This window comes from Lissotriton vulgaris, chromosome 1_2 (genome assembly GCF_964263255.1).
Source record: "Lissotriton vulgaris chromosome 1_2, aLisVul1.2, whole genome shotgun sequence".
NCBI lineage: Eukaryota > Metazoa > Chordata > Amphibia > Caudata > Salamandridae > Lissotriton > Lissotriton vulgaris.
In genome coordinates, this window is record NC_141686.1 from 156,410,527 (window position 1) to 156,430,116 (window position 19,590).

A 19,590-nucleotide genomic window follows, 5' to 3' on the forward strand; every position below is an offset into this window, starting at 1 on the left:
TATGCCACAAACCTACACACCTGCCCAAGCGCCTGGATACCATCTCGGGTGACTAGTGTGCTATACAAATAAATATAACCTATAACTACATCCTCTCCCTTTGTTCTCTCACAAGACTTAGTGTGTCTCTCACGAGCACCAGGAGCTCGCAGATTCATCGATGGATGCAGTAGAACTGTGGAGGTGAGGAAGTGGGTAGAACCAGTGACGGAGCTAGCAGTGGCTCTATATTAATTGCAAGGAGTGTAGGGTGAAACGTAGAGCTGGGACATGGATTACAGTGGCGTGAGGTGGGTGGGCATGTGGAAACAGTGCTTTACGAATGTGTAGTGATGAAGTAGTCTTGGTTTTTGGAGGATGCTGAAGCTATGTGTAGTGACTAAAGCCCTGTCTCATTGGCCATCAGTCTGAATGCACCTCCCATCTCTCCTTCCAGGCTCCAGATGCTGGAGGCTATTTGCAAGCACTGGGAGGGACCCATCAGCCTGGCCCTCTACCTGTCCGACGCTGAGGCCCAGCAGTTCCTGCGCTACGCCCAAGGCTCGGAGGTTCTTCAGAATCGACAAAACGTAGGCTACCACATTGTCTACAAGGAAGGCCAGTTCTACCCAGTGAACCTTCTGCGCAATGTGGCAATGAAGCGGGTGACCACGCCGTACATGTTCCTCTCGGACATCGACTTCCTGCCAATGTATGGTCTCTATGAGAGCCTCAGGTAAAGGAGTGGGGGGTACAGGAGCCTGCAATAGACTGTGAAAAGATGTATTTGTTTTGTGGAAGGGACCTAGGAGGCGAAAGATGCAAAATGACATGGGCAGGGTTAAGATATAAGGTTGGTGTGTTGCATTGTCCCAGTGGCAACTTACTTGTACTGAGGGCGGTGGAGTGGGGGCACAAAAAAAATACTTACCTTCCTAACTTGCAGCGCAACGTTCTCCTCCCTTGGGTGTCTTGTGGAATCTCTGGAGGCAGGAAACTGCACTACACAATCCTGCAGTTGCTCTCACAGCATAAGAGCAGCGCCAGGATTGGATAGAGCAGGCTCTCTCGACGCTCCTGAGAGCACTGGAGGCCTGCGCCTTTTCTAACCCAGCTGTCCATGACAGCTGGGTTAGAGAACATTAGAATGCGCATGTGTTGCTTATCGACCCAATGCGGCCGTCCAAAGAGACATGCACACAGCTCCCTGCTGCCACTCAGCAGCACTGGCCCTGCCCAGTCCTGACACTATAGTTCAAGAGACAGGTTGCTGAAAAATGAAATGGTAATATATAAACTTTATTACCATTTTATTTTTCAACTCTGGGTCTGTGGGGCGACACTCCTGCGCTGAAACTGAGAAGTCGCCTCTGCATTGTCCTGAACTCTAAAGCAGTTAGAATCATGGTTGGACAAAGATGAATTGAGTTGGTTTCCCTACAAAGAGATTGGGTGTGACGTCATGTGCAAGGGATTAGATATTGCATTCTCAATTTTCTAAAGCCAGTGTACAAGGGTGGAGATGTACAGAGCATCTACACCAGGCTTCTCTGGCAAGTGAGATACTGGTAGCTCTCCAGCGAGCTTTAAGCTGCTCTCCTGTGTGCAGCCCAGTGAGGTAAATTAGAAGATTGTGCTTCATCGAATTAACCCCTTGCATGCTTGTGACGGAACCGTTCCGTCACAAGCCTCGGGTGAGCTGTGTTTGTGACGGAACGGTTCCGTCACGGCCCGCTCGCCGCGCCTGCGCGGCGCGAATTCCGCACCTGCGCTGACGTTTTAATGGGCGGGCGGGTTCGTGACGGAACCGTTCCGTCACAAGCACAGCTCTTCCGCGAGCCGTGACGGAGCAGTTCCATCACAAGCACGGAACCGCCGTGCGGCCGCCCCACCCCCTTAGCGCTGCGGCGGAATAGCCGCCGCAGCGCAGGGGTTTATATGCATCCCAAAATTGAAAAGCATATTTTTGAAGTGAAAATGTGAATTTTCAGAATACATGCACTGATTTTTAGTGACAAATTATTACATTTCCAATATACATATTAAAGCTATGATTAAAATTATAAAGTTTTGCACTATAAAGCTATTTGAGTGATAAAAATCAAACTGTGTTGAGGAGAATTATGAGAAATATTATTACCTTGGTGCCAGGGACATTGCAACTATTGCTGTTATGTTTTACTCATTTAGAGGCATTCTACATTGACAAAGCATTGTTCACTTTGCTGCTGACAACGTGGCTAATGCACCAAGATGATTGACATGGATGTTATTTAGGGGTCGCCAGTGGTCACAGCTGTTCCCCCTCGCTTGCTCCACGTGACCCCTGGCCTCAGAGGTAGCAACATCAGTGCCAAGAAAGCAGAGCCAGCACACCCTTATTGACAACGCTCTCCACCTTCGTTCACTGTCCATTATTTTATTACACTAATTGTGAATAATAGTTTTACGAGACCCCCAGTGTCAGAGGTTGAAAGTAAAAAAAAGTGTTTATAAATGTCAAATCAGTTAATCTCGCATTTTCTCGCATATTGTATATAGCAAAACTGGAAGCAGGTAAAGAAGGCTAATACACAGTTTTCAGATTACTATATCAAGGTCCGAATAGTCTCTTGTCAATAGTCTTTTTGATTGATTCAAAATTCCTTTGGCACATTTCATTCCTCCTAAATTTGTCTTGCTTTTGAGAAGTTGTCTTTGTTTTCTACAAAATTATAGACATATCTAGAAAATAAGTCAGATAAATCTAGAGAAGACCTCACATCATCTCTGCTTGTTGGTGCTGGAGAATTACTAATGGCTTTAACCATGGAAATTTTAGGCTTAAGTCCCTCTTCAAGTAACCTGTGCGCCAAGGACGTGGCTTTTTTCTCTGCAAAATTACACCTAGAATGTTCTACAATAGGACCATTCTCATTTAAAACTTAAAGAACCTTTACTAATCTCGAATTATGTTGCATCAAATTCTCCCCAAACACAAGTATATCATCCTAGAAGCAGAAAATCCCTTTAAATTACCAAGGTTTTTTATATACGAGTTCTGTACTAAAAACATCTTAATCATAAAATTAATTTTAGAATGAGAGTACTGAAAATCCAATCGGCTTAAACGACATATGGTATGTTCCAGTATGTAGCGTAGGTTTATTGTCCAGGCCACTGCAAGCTACAGCTTATTGCCAAATTGAAGTCAATCAATGGCATTTGTTAAGCGCGCTACATACCCAGGAGGGTATGTAGGGGGGGGGATGGGTTTGCTGCTACTGATCGAAGAGCCAGGTCTTGAGAAGTCTTCTGAAGGCCAGTAGGTCTTGGGTCTGCCGTAAGTTGGTGGGGAGGGTGTTCTAGGTCTTGGTGGCGAGGTGGGAAAAGGATCTGCCGCCGGCGGTTGTTCTTCGGATGCGGGGGACCGGGCGAGGGCGAGGCTGGCAAAGCGGAGCTTGCGGGTAGGGGTGAGGAAGCTGAGTAGTCTGTTGAGATAATCTTGGCCGGCGTTGTGGAGGGCCTTGTGTGCGTGGATGAGGAGCTTGAAGGTTACCCTCTAGTTGACGGGGAGCCAGTGTAGGTCTCTCAGGTCGGGTGTGATGTGGCTGCAGCGGGGGAGTTTGAGGATCAGTCGTGCCGAGGCGTTCTGGATGCGTTGCAGCCGTCTCAGGAGCTTGGTTGATGTTCTTGCGTAGAGGGCGTTTCTGTAGTCCAGCCTGCTTGAGACGAGAGCCTGCGTGACTGTTCTTCTCGTTTCGGTGGGGATCCACTTGAAGATCCTGCGGAGCATTCGTAGGGTGTTGAAGCAGGATGAGGAGACGGCGTTGACCTGTTTAGTCATGGAGAGGGTGGAGTCGAGGATGACCCCCAGGTTGCGTGCGTGATCGGTGGGTGTCAGGGCTGTTTCCAGTGATGTCGGCCACCAGGAGTCGTCCCAGGCTGAAGGGGTGGAGCCGAGGATGAGGACCTAAGTCTTGTCCGAGTTCAGCTTCAGTCGGCTGTTCCTCATCCATTCGGCGACGACCTTCATTCCTTCGTTGAGGTTGGTTTTGGCAGTGTGATGGTCTTTGGTCAGGGATATGATCAGCTGAGTGTCGTCGGCGTAGGAGATGATGTTGAGGTCGCGCTGTCGGGCGACGAGGGCGAGGGGTGCCATGTAAATGTTGAACAGTGTTGGGCTGAGGGAAGAGCCCTGGGGTACGCCACAAATTATCTCTGTGGCGGTGGAGCGGAAGGGTGGGAGGCGGACGCTCTGGGTTCTGCTGGAGAGGAAGGATGTGGTCCAGTCCAGGGCCTTCTCTTGGATCCCGGCGTCATGTAGGCGTGTTCGTAGTGTGCAGTGGTAGACCATGTCGAAGGCGGCTGACAGGTCCAGGAGGATGAGGGCTGCTGTTTCTACGTTGTCGAAGTAACGACGCACGGGATGGACGGTACATAACCAGTAATTTATTTGCGAGCTGGACACAGGGAAATCAATCAATCAATCAATCAATCAATCAATCAAGCAGCATTTGTAGAATGCATCACTGTCACCCCTAGGGGTATCTGGGCGCTGTGTCTCCGTCGAAGAGCCAGGTCTTGAGTCTCTTTGTGAAGTCTGCCAGTGAGGGGGCTGTTCAGAGCTGGAGGGAAAGGTTGTTTCAAGTCTTGGCAGTGATGTAGAAGGAGCAGCTACCGCTGCGGCTGCAACAGATGCAGGAGGTGTTTGTGGGAGCAAGTGAAGAGGAGCACAGGTGTCTAGCGGGTTGGTGGAAGTTCAGTCGATGGTTGATGTAGGCAGGAGGATTTTGCGGGAGGATTTTGAACAGGCATCTCTTCTTGATGGGGAGCCAGTGGATGTCTGTCAGATGGTGGGTGATGTGGGTTAATTTGGGGAGGTTCAGGATTAGCCTGGCTGCAACGTTCTGGATGGTCCGGAGTGTCTTAAGGAGCTGGGTGCAGATGGCTGTGTAGAGGGTGTTGCCGTAGTCGAGGTGGCTGGTGACGAGGGCAATACTCCTTCACCCACAACCTCCCATCTCCATATACCCCTTGGAACTACAGCAGTCTGAGTCTAGAATGGCAATGTTACAAAAGCGCGGGGAAGCTGTGCAATAGTAGGATGATGAGACATGCCGTATATTGTGTTGGATGATGCTGCAAACAGTAATGCAGCATACTCAACAGGATGTCTGCTTTTTGATCTCCCAGGTTCTGTAAACGACCATGAAATGTACACATGGGCTCTGCCTTTTTCAGCATTGCATGGCCTCCTGGTTATATTTGCACTATAGAAATACTGGAGTGCTACAATACATACATAAATTAGATGCTGGCTCATACACCATTCTTTGGTACCACCTCTTTGTATCTGTCCAAATATAACTTCACTGCTGTGGCTGTCTTTTTTCTATACTCTCTTAATAAGACGCACCTGTCTTTGTACTTGGATCTAAGCCATATACAATTTGAAGAATGGTGGAGATGCAGATAGGTGCATTGTGCTGAGCAGTGCTTAATTTGTGAAAGAATAAGTGCCAGGGCCCTAACCAGAAGACCACTGCAGCTTGCACCTCCTATTGCCCTGTCATCGCTGCCAATGACGGTATCAAAACAAGTACTAACCATTTCTCTCGCCTGCAAGTGCGACAGTACAGATTGTTCCAGAACCCCAAAGCTAAAGGAATGACTGCAAGTATTAATATTTTATAATGTATATTGTATTCGTAAACAACAGTTGTTTTGCTCATCTCAAAATTAGATGAGCAGCGCCACCATGTGGCAGAGTGTCAAACGTGAAATAATAAAAATTAAGTGCTAGTGCCGAGCACCGGAAACCACTGGCTCAAATTAAGCACTGGTGCTGAGACTAATGCAGAAGGATTTATAGCACAGGTAACTGCTTCGAAATCCGCAGCATTCGAATGACAGCCTCACACCTACCCCAGTGTCTAGAGGAGAATCTTCAGAACCATATATCATATGGGATAATAGGGAACTCACACGAACCACCGAGGACTTTATCCATTGTGGGAACTGTCATACTGCGAAAAGCATTCACTCTGGGGAGCTGATGTACTTGCGCCCTCTGTGAGGACTGAACCAAAGGCAAGGACACAGTCTGAGCCAGTGCTGAAAGTTGTTGATAGAGGAATCTGTCTCATTCAAATGAGGCACAATTAAATCTATTTTCATGCCTTGCGTCAGGCCTCGAGCAGGCGGCAAGCATTTGCATGCGCATTGTGCAGCACTGTAAATCGATGACACGACATAGGCATATGCAGCTTGTTGTTGCATCATCAACGACCCCAGGGCATATTTACAATGATGCCTAGTTGCTGCTTGCAGGGCACTGGCAGCTGGTGTGGCTCTGTTCGCCTCTGAGGATGGTAGAGGAAAGTCACATTCTAGCTCAATCATACATTTTGTAACAGACCTGGCACCAAACACACCTTCATTCTAGACATTGCCAAGGCGTGTCACAGGTCCCTGGCCCTGCTGAAGTAAATATGACCCACAATGCAGTTTGAGAGCCAGGAGGGTGCATTGTATTCCATTCACTCACCCTTTATATCGAAACTGTTTGATAGTCAAATGGTGGCCATATGGGAAATTCCTGCTTGTAAGAACTGGATGAGCACTGGCTGGTGATGGCAATGCGAGCACACTGCAGCTTCTGCTGCTGCAAGACACCTGGTGCCTTTCCCACTGCAACGACCGTCCAGTGGCAGGGAGACATTGGGATGCTGAACTCAGTAAAAGATCATTCTTTGCAAAACATTAGGGTTCCCCTCAACACCAGGGACCCTACTGCGGGAATTGCCCCGGGGTTGCAACGGGCATCTGCGTCTGCTTGGTGCACCTCCGGGGCACTATGGCATTAGAGAAGGGGTTGCAGAGGCTTGTGCAGCCCATTCTTTAATACTGGAAACACTGGTGCACACGTAGCGCTAGCGCTACTGTGAAACGTGTTCTTTCATTTGCATGGAGCCATTACCCATGCAAGTGGAGGAATCACTTTGCACCCACGTCTGTCATAAGGGTGCCAAGGCAGAGACAAACATGCCCTTAGCAGGTGCACTGACAGTATGCCACAACAATGTGGCAGCCTCCCATGGACCCACCGTAGACCCCCTTGTAGGGGTGCCCACTCACTCTCTGCACCCCCCTGCACTGCCTCTTCAAAGGGCAGACAGGTTGCCATCTGCATTGTGAACCAAAGAGCAGTTTTGAAGCAGCCCCTCTGTTTCATTTGATGCGCTGCTCTAGACACAGCACAAGTTTGTGGCTGGCCTGGGAGCAGCGCATTCATTGTACTAGGGTGCACTATCCCTGGGCAGGTGCTCCGTGGTGCAAAAAGGTAAAGAGCATCCTTTTAGTAATATGGGCCCAGGTAGTTTCTGCCTGAACGTTAGTAGAGCGCCGTCTTTTGACTTTCTTCCCATGAATGTCTCAACGTGACTCGTAAGTGAATTCTAATTATACTGGTCAGTGGAGATCCACACTGTACCAGGTCAGTGGCGGCCATGCAATTGACCCTTCACCATGCAGGACAACTCCTGTCCAAACTTAATCTCTATATTTTAGAATTGAGAGATGTATATTGCCTCAGATTACCAGAAGAAGTGTTATGCAAGCACTCATCAGCAGGGTGGAATACAGCAATGCTCTCAATTCTGTAATCTCCGAACAACTCCCGCACATACTCCAGACCATCCTGAACACCACTGCAAGACTCATACTCTACCTCCCATCCTGCACCTCCGGAAGCTTAACTGACTCCCCATTTAACCAATTCAAACTTCACACACACATACAAATCCCTAGGCAACACAGGACCAGAATGCCGGAACAGCCGCATACACTTCCACCAATCCACCTATGCTTTGCCACACTCGCACCTACTCCTGCACCCATAAAAGCAAAACTGGGGGTCGCTCATTCTCCTACATCACACCCAAGACATGCAACAACCTCCCTCAACACATCAGAGACTCCTCCTCACTTCTTGAATTCCGCAAGAAGCTGAAGCCTTGGCTCGTCTTATAAGCACCCTAGGAACCACACACCTGAATAAATTAACATAATGTAACATATATTCGATCACATGAATTTACGATCAGACTAATTCCTTGGGATATGGCGGTTGTTGTAATCCAACAAGTAATCAAAAAGGAATGGACTCCAGTAATTCCTGTTTGAAGATGTGCCTTATTGCAAGTGGTAACAAGAAACCCACAGCACATGTATAGCCTGGATGAAGTCCCACCACCAATTGCTCCCAAACTATAAACAAACATTCCATGTGGAACCTTGATCGGAGAAAAACACTTAAAGGGAACAGACCGGCATATAATAACTTAACATACCACAAATCACCCTCCCAGTGCTCCACATGACCTGCAACAGATATCGCTTCACATTACAATTGAATATACAGAGGACAAGTTATTTCACTCTACAAACAAATGCGCAAGGAATACATGAAAAAACAACAAGGATACAGTAACCACAAGTTAAGGTAAGTTGTGATTAAGTGACATGGTGTAGTAAGTGACACAATGAGTGCGCGATATGAACAAGGTGCGTAAAAGCTTATGTACAAGTTTGTAAAGGCCAGTACAAGAGAAAACACAATAACCCTGCTGCTCTCAATAATTCAGGTATTTTGCGAGCGGGGCCTTGAACTGGACTAAGATGTTGTCGACGTCTCAGCCCGGCACTTATTGTGTCACCTATTTCATCATGTCACTTAATCACAAGTCACCTTAAACTTTCGCAGTGTTGGTAGCCGCCTATGCTACAAAGAATTATCAGCCAGATTCAACAAAGACCCGTTTTGCGAGTCTTTAATAGCGAATCATAAGGAATCGCTATTACAGACTCGCAAAACGGGATTCATGTAGGAATCGCAAAATTAAATGCGATTCCTACACATTCCTTATTTGCGATTAGAAAATTGCTAATCGCAAATAAGGAATAACTCCCCATTCATTCCTATGGGCCAAAAGGCCCATAGGAATGAATGGGGAGTATTCCTTATTTGCGATTAGCAATTTTTTGGCCCATAGGAATGAATGGGGAGTTATTCCTTATTTGCGATTAGCAATTTGCTAATCGCAAATGAGATAGCGATTTGAAGGGTGCCAGGGGTGTCCAAAGGACACCCTGTAGCACCCCTTAAATGCACATTTAAACAGGTGTTGCGCACACACATGTCCAAAGGACATGTGTGTGTGAAACATGCAAAAGAAAAAAATGCACTAAAGTGCTTTTTACTCTTTTTTCGCAATTTACCTCGAAGTCAGACTTCGTGGTAAATTGCGACCAAATATTTCGATTTCGCGATTTCTAATTGGTTGAAGAATTGCATTTTAGGAATTTCTATTACAGCCAGATTCATCAAAGACCCGTTTTGTGAGTCGTTAATAGCGATTCATAAGGAATCGCTATTACAGACTCGCAAAACGGGATTCATGTACGAATCGCAAAATAAGATGCGATTCCTACACAATCCTTATTTGCGATTAGCAAATTGCTAATCGCAAAGAAGGAATAACTACCCATTCGTTCCTATGGGCCAAAAGGCCCATAGGAATGAATGGGTAGTATTCCTTCTTTGCGATTAGCAATTTGCTAATCGCAAATAAGATAGCGATATCAAGGGTGCCAGGGGTGTCCAAAGGACATGTGTGTGTGTAACATGCAAAAGAAAAAAATGCACTAAAGTGCTTTTTTCTCTTTTTTCGCAATTTACCACGAAGTCAGACTTCGTGGTAAATTGCGACCAAATATTGCGAATTCGCATTTTCATATTGGTTGATGAATTGCATTTAAGGAATCTCTATTAGAGATTCCTTAAATCCAATTCCTCGCAAATATGCGATTTCGGTAATAGCGATTTTTGCATTTGGGATGATGAATCCCTCAATGCAAAAATTGCACTCGCAAAGGCCCCAGATTCTCAGAATCTGGCCCTTTGTGAGCGCAATTTCGCTTGATGAATCGGGCTGATAGAGATTCCTTAAATCCAATTCCTCGCAAATATGCGATTTCGCTAATAGCGATTTTTGCATTTGGGATGATGAATCCCAAATGCAAAAATTGCACTCGCAAAGGGCCAGATTCTCAGAATCTGGCCCTTTGCAAGCGCAATTTCGCTTGATGAATCGGGCTGTATGTGTATATGGGTGCAAGTATAAATGATGCAATTTATATAAATATTTCTTATCACCCAGCAAACCTGATTCACTTGTGGTTACTGTATCCTTGTTATTGTTTTTTCATGTGTTCCTTGCGCATTTTATTTGTAGAGTGAAATAATGTGTCCTCTGAAGATTCAATTGTAATGTGAAGCAATATTGTGGTCCTACCCGACTGAACCACTGCACTTATTTGCAATTTATACCCAGGTCCCGAGGGACACAGGGTCACCCCATTGCTTTCTTACTACAACAAATATCAGCTCACCAGATAACACACAAAGACACACAAAACAATAATCAACAACAAGATAATAAATATCTACACAAATAAGAAATACAACATTGACTAAAGAATTTCACAATGGATATAAATATCATGAGATATCAAAATACAAGATGGCCAGCACTAGCCTCATTTAACAACAATATTGCTGAAATTCCAAATCTTCCAATTGAACTGAACCTTTATTACCTTTCACAACTTTCTGGGGGACACTATACTTGCTGTACCCTTTCCTTCCCTTTGGTAACTTCACATGAACCATGTCACCAAACCTGACTATCAAGATTTTCTCGTTTCATTTTCTGTTAATATATTATTGGCGCTTGAATTGTTCTCAGCGACTCCGCTCAAACCATAAACAAACATCCCATATAGAACCTTGATCTGAGAACACCGCTTAAAGGGAAGAGAATAACATAGAATAACCTAAAATACCACAGTGGTCTTCAGTACAGATCTTCGTTACTTTCAGAAAGTGGCGTCTCATTTTTGCCTGAATCTGCCTGTGGTTCTTGCATTGTTTTTCCCCCATCTGAGGATTCCTCCCGTAAGTGGAGTATGAAAAACACTTGGAACGTTAACTGCAGGCTGTTGAGTCCTTAAGCCCTGTTTTTGGGGGGGTGGGGTAAGTTTAGTGGCCCGGGTCTGACTGATCTGTTCTAGATCTGAGTGATCACTACAGCATACATTGAAAATTGAACCAACTTTCAACAGAAATGTATGTGTTAAATCGCTCTAAGGCTGCTTTTTTCCATGAACTTTAACATTGTGTTTCAGGGAAAATAGGTTCTGAGAAGTGGTAGTTCGTCGCATTTTCCCAAAAACATCACCAGAGGGATTTTTCTCTCCTACCTAATAAAACAAATTACATTGAACGTTAAAAAGAACTTGCAGTATCAATTTTACAGAATTCTTTCACTGAGCGAGCGGATAATGTAACAGATGCGACTCTTGAACTGTTCCAGCAGAGATTCATTGTTGCAGTTTTGGAGGTAAGTGCAACTTTTTATTCACTGTAATAGGAGGGTGGTAGATGGTGCGCTTCCCTGGAGAAGGGCACGGCGGACGGAAACGTCAACTGAATTTTAAACGATCTGGGTGGGCACTGGGGAGCAATCGCGCCTTGAAAGCAAGGGTAAAGCAAGCGATCAAGTAGCGAATGTAGTCCAGCGTACGCTAAGAAATGAGCTAACTAGATGAGCTGAACATTGCAGCACCGCGGGCACCTTTGCGATGAGGCACCATTGACTTAGTTTATTGTGAAAATTAATTTTATTATGAAAGCTTGAAGAGTGGATGCTGGATATTTAGAAACGAGTTTTAAAATAAAAATAATGTGGACCTTTGTTTTATGTTAAACAACTAAGTGCATACTTCAGCTCTTATAGCCAGATGTATTAAGTTAAGTGTTTGTGATTACCAAATAGCGAATGTTTTCAATTTGCTATTTGGTAATCACAAACAGCCATGCACAAATGTGTGTTTAACACATTTTGCGATTCCATGTGGGCCGCAAATAGACCTATCTGATTATTATTCATGAGGTTGGTCTCAGTTTGCGACCCATCGGGAATCACAATAATCACAGAGATGGTGGCCTGCTGGGCTCAGAAGGCCACCATGTCTGTGATTGCTTTTCAATTACATTTTTTTTTTAAATACAGGCTGTTTTCCTTAAAGGAAAACGGGAGGCTTTTCAAAAAGGAAAATTATAAGTTATCCTTTAATTTTTAAGAGCAGGCAATGGTCCATGGGAACACTGCCTACTCTTAAAAATGTTTTTCTAAACATTCACAAAGGGAAAGGGGCCCCTTGGGGACCCTTCCCCATTTGCGAATGGTTACCACCCACTTTGAGTGGGCAGTAAAATGCGAATAATTGCGAGCACATTTCGGTCGCAAATCATTCAGACATATCACTGCAATATGGTATTAGGAAGGGACACAATAAAACACTCCCCATCCTAATACCGAATCGCAAACTCAATTTGCGATTCGGTAATAGGTTACTAAATCGCAAACTGGGTATTTATATGTTGAAAAATGCCTTTTGGAGTTTCAGGATAAGCATAGTCGGTACCCACTCCTATGTCCTATCTTACTTGTCAACCTTGGACATGTTTAAATAGCCACATTTCTGTTTGCCTCTCCCCTCTTTCTTCTGTGTGGTTGTTCTAGCCACCAGATCTGTATCACTACCTTTTTTTGTCAATAACTAGCTGCTTCTTCACAACCATGACAGAGTGCAAAACAGTATGCACAAACCTTCTGGTCGAATGTTACCAGCTCCTCAAATCCGCTTTCATAATATGGTGGTAAAAAGCCATTTGCTCCAAGCCCTGCCCTTGCACCAAGGTCACGAAAGTTTTGTGATCCGGCCCTAATCTGAGCTTATTAAATGAAAGCCAAGTTTCGGGGCACTGCTTCTGATGACGCGGTCATCTGATAACTCTGCCTTTTACAAATAGACTGGCGCGTGGGATCTCCAGCTCTGTGCTTGTAAGCCAGGCATTCCTCGTTAATGGTCTGTGCCCACTCTCTCTCCCGTTGTCATTGGCCTAGCCACAGGTTGAAATGACTCTGAATTTGTGATGGTCTCGGTGTAATTGGCTTGATAAGTCCTTCAGGGCTTTAGTTTTCGTGCAGTTTGTCGTTCTTGGTTTATTTTTAGCAATGCTCGTCAGAGTAGGTTGTTTCTCACAATCTGCAAGAAGGCTCAGTAATGAGGCAAAGCTAATGGGGGATGGTAAGTCCTAATCAGAGGTACGGCCGCCCTGCCTGATCAGTGCGGCTCAGCCGCAGAGTGCTGCCACGCAAGCATCCGACGCTGCTAGTGTGGTACGTACATGAGAAGTGATTGTACTCAGAATATTTACCTGCAGTGGCAGGATCAGAGGAGCGCTTCTCGTGTAATGTTAATGCTGTTTCACTTCCGGGTTGTGACGTCATCGACAGACAGCGCTCCAGCTGTGGAGCACTGGACTATAAAACTACGCAGTGCCTCCTGGTGTCCAAATGCCAGATGAACGAGTGTCCGCAGAGGCCTTGTCTGCTCCAGATTGACGTCACCGTGGTTCTGGTGAGCAGGCCACCTCTCCTTGTTCATTTACAGAACGTAGGAGCGTAGACAGGAAATGGATCATTTAATAGTCATCTTATATGGCGGACAGGAATGGCGTTGTGCACTTGCTCCTTGGCTGTTTCCTGTATTTGCTACAGATGTGGCTGAGCTCTTGGTCTTCAGTCAGTCTCATATGTGTCTATTCTCTTGCTGATGGTACAGATGTGGCAAGGCTTTTGCTGCTGGGACAGATGTGGTTGTGTTCTTGCTGTTGGCATAGATGTGGCAATGCTGTTGCTGATGGGACAGATGTTACTGTGGTCTTGCTGATGGGACAGATGCAGTTGAGTTCGAGCTGAGTGTACAGATTTGGTTGTGCTCTTACTGACGCCGTCTCCTCTTCATGCTTTCACACCCTCCGCATGCTCCGCAAGATCTTCCGATGGATCCCGACCGAAACCAGGAAGACGGTCACCCAGGCCCTCGTCACCAGCCGACTGGACTACGGAAACACCCTCTACGCCGGAACCACAGCCAAGCTACAGAAAAGACTCCAACGCATCCAGAACGCCTCCGCCCGACTCATCCTGGACATCCCCCGATGCAGCCACATCTCCGGCCACCTGAGGGACCTACACTGGCTCCCCGTCAACAAGAGGATCACGTTCAGGCTCCTCACCCACGCACACAAGTCTCTCCACGACCTGGGTCCTAAGTACCTCAACGACCACCTGACCTTCTACACGCCCACCCGCCAGCTACGGTCTGCTAGCCTTGCCCTCGCCGCCGTACCACGCATCCGAAGAGCCTCCGCCGGAGGCAGATTCTTCTCCTACCTGGCGGCCAAGACATGGAACTCCCTCCTCATCCACCTTCGGCTGACCCAGGACCATCTCGCCTTCAGGAGACAACTCAAGACCTGGCAGTTCGAGCAATAGCGGCCCCCTTCCCCCAAGCGCCTTGAGACCCTTCCCGGTGAGTAGCGCGATATTCAAGTGTTTTGATTGATTGATTGACTGATGGCACAGATGTGGTGATGCTCTTTGGCCAGTCTCATGTTGACAGCACAGATGTGGCTGTGCTTTAGCTGATGGTATAGGTGAGGCGATGAAGTTGCTGATAATACATATGTTACTGTGGTCTTGATGGTACAGATGTAGTTGTGTTCTAGCTGATTGCACAAATGTGGTGGTGCTTTTGCTGTTGCTACTTATGTGCTGGTACTCTTGCTATTGATACAGATGTGGTGGTGTTTTTGCTGTTGGTACAGATGTGGTGTTTTTGCTGTTACAGATGTGGTTGTACTATTGCTGGTGCAGATGTGGCAGTTTTTTTGCTGATGGTACATATGTAGCTGTGCTCTTGCTGCTGGTACAGGTGTTGTTATGCTCTTGCTGATGGTACAGATGTAGCTCTGCTCTTGCTGATGGTGTAGGTGTTGTGATGCTGTTGCTGATGGCACAGATGTAGCTGTGCTCTTGCTGATGGTACAGGATGTTGTGATGCTCTTGCTGAAGGTACAGATGTAGCTGTGCTCTTGCTGATTGTGCAGATGTGGTGATGCTCTTGCTGATGGTACAGGTGGTGTGATGCTGTTGCTACAGATGTAGCTGTGCTCTTGCTGATGGTACAGATGTTGTGATGCTCTTGCTGATGGTACAGATGTAGATGTGCTCTTGCTGAAGGTACAGATGTAGCTGTGCTCTTGCTGATGTTACAGGTGTTGTGATGCTATTGCTGATGGTACAGCTGTAGTTGTGCTCTTGCTGATGTACAGGTGTTGTGATGCTCTTGCTGATGGTATAGATGTAGCTGTGCTCTTGCTGATGGTACAGATGTTGTGATGCTTTTGTTGACTGTACCAATGTAGTTCTGCTCTTGCTGATGGTACAGATGTAGCTATGCTCTTGCTGATGGTGCAGGTGTTGTGTGATGCTCTTGCTGATTGTATGGGTGTAGCTGTGCTCTTGCTGATGGTATTGGTGTTGTGGTGCTCTTGCTGATGATATAGGTGTAGCTATGCTCTTGCTGATGGTACAGATGTAGCTGTGCTCTTGCTGGTTGTACAGATGTACCTGTGCTCTTGCTGATGGTATAGGTGTTGAGATGCTTTTGCTGATGGTACAGATGTAGCTGTGCTCTTGCTGATAGAACAGGTGTAGCTGTGATCTTGCTGATAGAACAGGTGTAGCTGTGCTCTTGCTGGTTGTACAGATGAAGCTGTGCTCTTGCTGATGGTACAGTGTAGCTGTGCTCCTGCTGATGGTACAGGTGTTGGGATGCTGTTGCCGATGGTACAGATGTAGCTGTGCTCTTGCTGATGGTACAGGTGTTGTGATGCTGTTGCTAATGGTACAGATGTAACTGTGCTGTTGCTGATGGTACAGATGTAGCAGTGCTCTTGCTGATGGTACAGGTGTTGGGATGCTGTTGCCGATGGTACAGATGTAGCTGTGCTCTTGCTGATGGTACAGGTGTTGTGATGCTGATGGTACAGATGTAGCTGTGCTCTTGCCGATGGTACAGGTGTTGTGATGCTCTTGCTGATGGCACAGGTATAGCAGTGCTCTTGCTGATTGTACAGATGTAGCTGTGCTCTTGCCGATTGTACGGGTACTGTAATGCTGTTGCTGATGGTACAGATGTAGCTGTGCTCCTCCTGATGGTACAGTTGTTGTGATGCTGTTGCTACAGATGTAGCTGTGCTCTTGCTGATGGTACAGATGTAGCTGTGCTCTTGCTGATGGTACAGGTGTAGCTGTGCTCTTGCTGATGGTACAGGTGTAGCGGTGCCCTTGCACAGATGTAGCTGTGCTCTTGCTGATGGTACATGTGTTGTGATGCTGTTGCTGATGGTACAGAAAAAGCTGTACTCTTGCTGATGGTACAGATGTTGTGATGATGTGGATGGTTCAGTTGTAGCAGTGCACTTTCTGATGGTACAACTGTAGCTGTGCCCTAGCTGATGGTACAGATGTAGCTGTGCTCCTGCTGATGGTGAAGGTGTTGTGATGCTGTTGCTGATGGTACAGATGTAGCTGTCCTCTTGCTGATAGTACAGATGTTGTGATGCTGTTGCTGGTGGTAGAGATGTAGCTGAGCTCTTGCTGATGATACAGGTGTTGTGATGCTCGTGCTGATGGTACAGATGTAGCTGTGCCCTTACTGATGGTACAGATGTGGCTGTGCTCTTGCGGATGGTACACGTGTTGGCGCACTCTTGCTGATGGTACAGGTGTAGCTGTGCTCTTGCTAATGGTAGAGGTGTGGTGATGCTCTTGATGATGGTACAGTTGTTGTGATGCTGTTGCTGATGGTATAGATGTAGTGGTGCTCTTGATGTGGTACAGGTGTTTTGATGCTCTAGCTGATGGTACAGATGTAGCTGTGCTCTTGCTGATGGTGCAGGTGTTGTGATGCTGTTGCAGATGGCACAGATGTAGCTGTGCTCTTGTTGATGGTACAGGTGTTGTGATGCTGATGGTACATATGTAGCTGAGCTCTTGCTGATGGTACAGGTGTAGCTGCGCTCTTGCTGATGGTACAGGTGGGTGATGCTGTTGCTGATGGTACAGATGTAGCTGTGCTCTTGCAATGGTACAGGTGTTGTGATGCTGTTGCTGAGGTACAGATGTAGCTGTGCTCTTGCTGAAGGTACAGGTGTAGCTGTGCTCTTGCTGATGGTACAGATGTAGCTGTGCTATTGCCGATGGTACAGGTGTAGCTGTACTCTTGCTGATGGTACAGGTGTTGTGATGCTGTTGCTGATGGTACAGATGTAGCTATGCTCTTGCTGATTGTACAGGTGTAGGTGTGCTCTTGATGATGGTACAGGTATAGCTGTGCTCTTGCTGAGGGTACAGGTGTTGTGATGCTGTTGCTACGGATGTATCTGTGCTCTTGCTGATGGTACAGGTGTAGCTGTGCTTTTGCTGATGGTACAGGTGTAATTGTGCTCTTGCTGATGGAACAGGTGTAGCTGTGCTCTTGCTGATGGTACAGGTGTTTGGATGCACTTCCTGATGATACAGATGTAGCTGTGGTCTTGCTGATGGTACAGGTGTTGTGATGCTCTTGCTGAAGGTACAGATGTAGCTGTGCTCTTGCTGATTGTGCAGATGTGGTGATGCTCTTGCTGATGGTACAGGTGTTGTGATGCTGGTGCTACAGACGTAGCTGTGCTCTTGCTGATGGTACATGTGTTGTGATGCTCTTGCTGATGTAGCAGATGTAGCTGTGCTCTTGCTGATGGTACAGATGTGGTGATGCTCTTGCTGATGGTACAGATGTAGATGTGCTCTTGCTGAAGGTACAGATGTAGCTGTGCTCTTGCTGATGTTACAGGTGTTGTGATGCTCTTGCTGGTGGTACAGATGTAGCTGTGCTCTTGCTGATGGTACAGATGTTGTGATGCTTTTGTTGACTGTACCGATGTAGTTCTGCTCTTGCTGATGGTACAGATGTAGCTATGTTCTTGCTGATGGTGCAGGTGTTGTGTGATGCTCTTGCTGATTGTATGGGTGCAGCTGTGCTCTTGCTGATTGTATTGGTGTTGTGGTGCTCTTGCTGATGGTATAGGTGTAGCTGTGCTCTTGCTGATTGTACAGATGTAGCTGTTCTCTTGCTGGTGGTACAGATGTAGCTGTGCTCTTGCTGATGGTACAGGTGTTGTGATGCTGTTGCTACGGATGTATCTGTGCTCTTGCTGATGGTACAGGTGTAGCTGTGCTTTTGCTGATGGAACAGGTGTAGCTGTGCTCTTGCTGATGGTACAGGTGTTTGGATGCACTTCCTGATGATACAGATGTAGCTGTGGTCTTGCTGATGGTACAGGTGTTGTGATGCTCTTGCTGAAGGTACAGATGTAGCTGTGCTCTTGCTGATTGTGCAGATGTGGTGATGCTCTTGCTGATGGTACAGGTGTTGTGATGCTGGTGCTACAGACGTAGCTGTGCTCTTGCTGATGGTACATGTGTTGTGATGCTCTTGCTGATGTAGCAGATGTAGCTGTGCTCTTGCTGATGGTACAGATGTGGTGATGCTCTTGCTGATGGTACAGATGTAGATGTGCTCTTGCTGAAGGTACAGATGTAGCTGTGCTCTTGCTGATGTTACAGGTGTTGTGATGCTCTTGCTGGTGGTACAGATGTAGCTGTGCTCTTGCTGATGGTACAGATGTTGTGATGCTTTTGTTGACTGTACCGATGTAGTTCTGCTCTTGCTGATGGTACAGATGTAGCTATGTTCTTGCTGATGGTGCAGGTGTTGTGTGATGCTCTTGCTGATTGTATGGGTGCAGCTGTGCTCTTGCTGATTGTATTGGTGTTGTGGTGCTCTTGCTGATGGTATAGGTGTAGCTGTGCTCTTGCTGATTGTACAGATGTAGCTGTTCTCTTGCTGGTGGTACAGATGTAGCTGTGCTCTTGCTGATGGTACAGGTGTTGTGATGCTCTTGCTTATGGTACAGATGTAGCTGTGCTCTTGCTGATGGTACATGTGTTGTGATGCTTTTGGTGATGGTACAGGTGTAGCTGTGCTCTTGCAGATGATACAGATGTAGCTGTGCTCTTGCTGGTGGTACAGATGAAGCTGTGCTCTTTCCGATGCTACAGGTGTTGTGATGCTGTTGCTGATGGTACAGATGTAGCTGTGCTCTTGCTGATGGTACATGAGTTGTGATGCTCTTGCTGATGGTACAGGTGTAGCTGTGCTCTTGCTGATGGTACAGATGTAGCTGTCCTCTTGTTGGTGCTACAGATGTAGCTGTGCTCTTGCTGATAGTACAGGTGTTGTGATGCTCTTGTTGATGGTACAGATGTATCTGTGCTCTTGCTGCTGGTACAGATGTTGTGATGCTTTTGTTGACTGTACAGATGTAGTTGTGCTCTTGCTGATGGTACAGATGTAGCTATGCTCTTGCTGATGATACCGTTGTTGTGTGATGCTCTTGCTGATGGTATGGGTGTAACTGTGCTTTTGCTGATGGTACAGATGTAGCTGTGCTCTTGCTGATGGTACAGGAGTTGTAATGCTGTTGCTGATGGTACAGATATAGCTGTGATCTTGCTGATGGTACTGCTGTTGTGATTCTCATGGTGA

At 46.5% G+C, this 19,590-nt stretch overlaps 1 protein-coding gene across 3 annotated transcripts in view; it reads left to right on the top strand.

Annotated features, from left to right (window-relative positions):
• The window catches only part of LARGE1 (LARGE xylosyl- and glucuronyltransferase 1), a 1,180,278-nt gene that overhangs the window by 1,128,440 nt on the left and 32,248 nt on the right, over positions 1-19,590 (top strand). For all 3 annotated transcript variants that reach the window (XM_086953009.1, XM_086953010.1, XM_086953008.1), the window contains exon 12: positions 437-715. In XM_086953009.1, the coding sequence (XP_086809135.1) occupies positions 437-715 (279 nt within the window). The remainder of the gene's footprint in view (positions 1-436; positions 716-19,590) is intronic.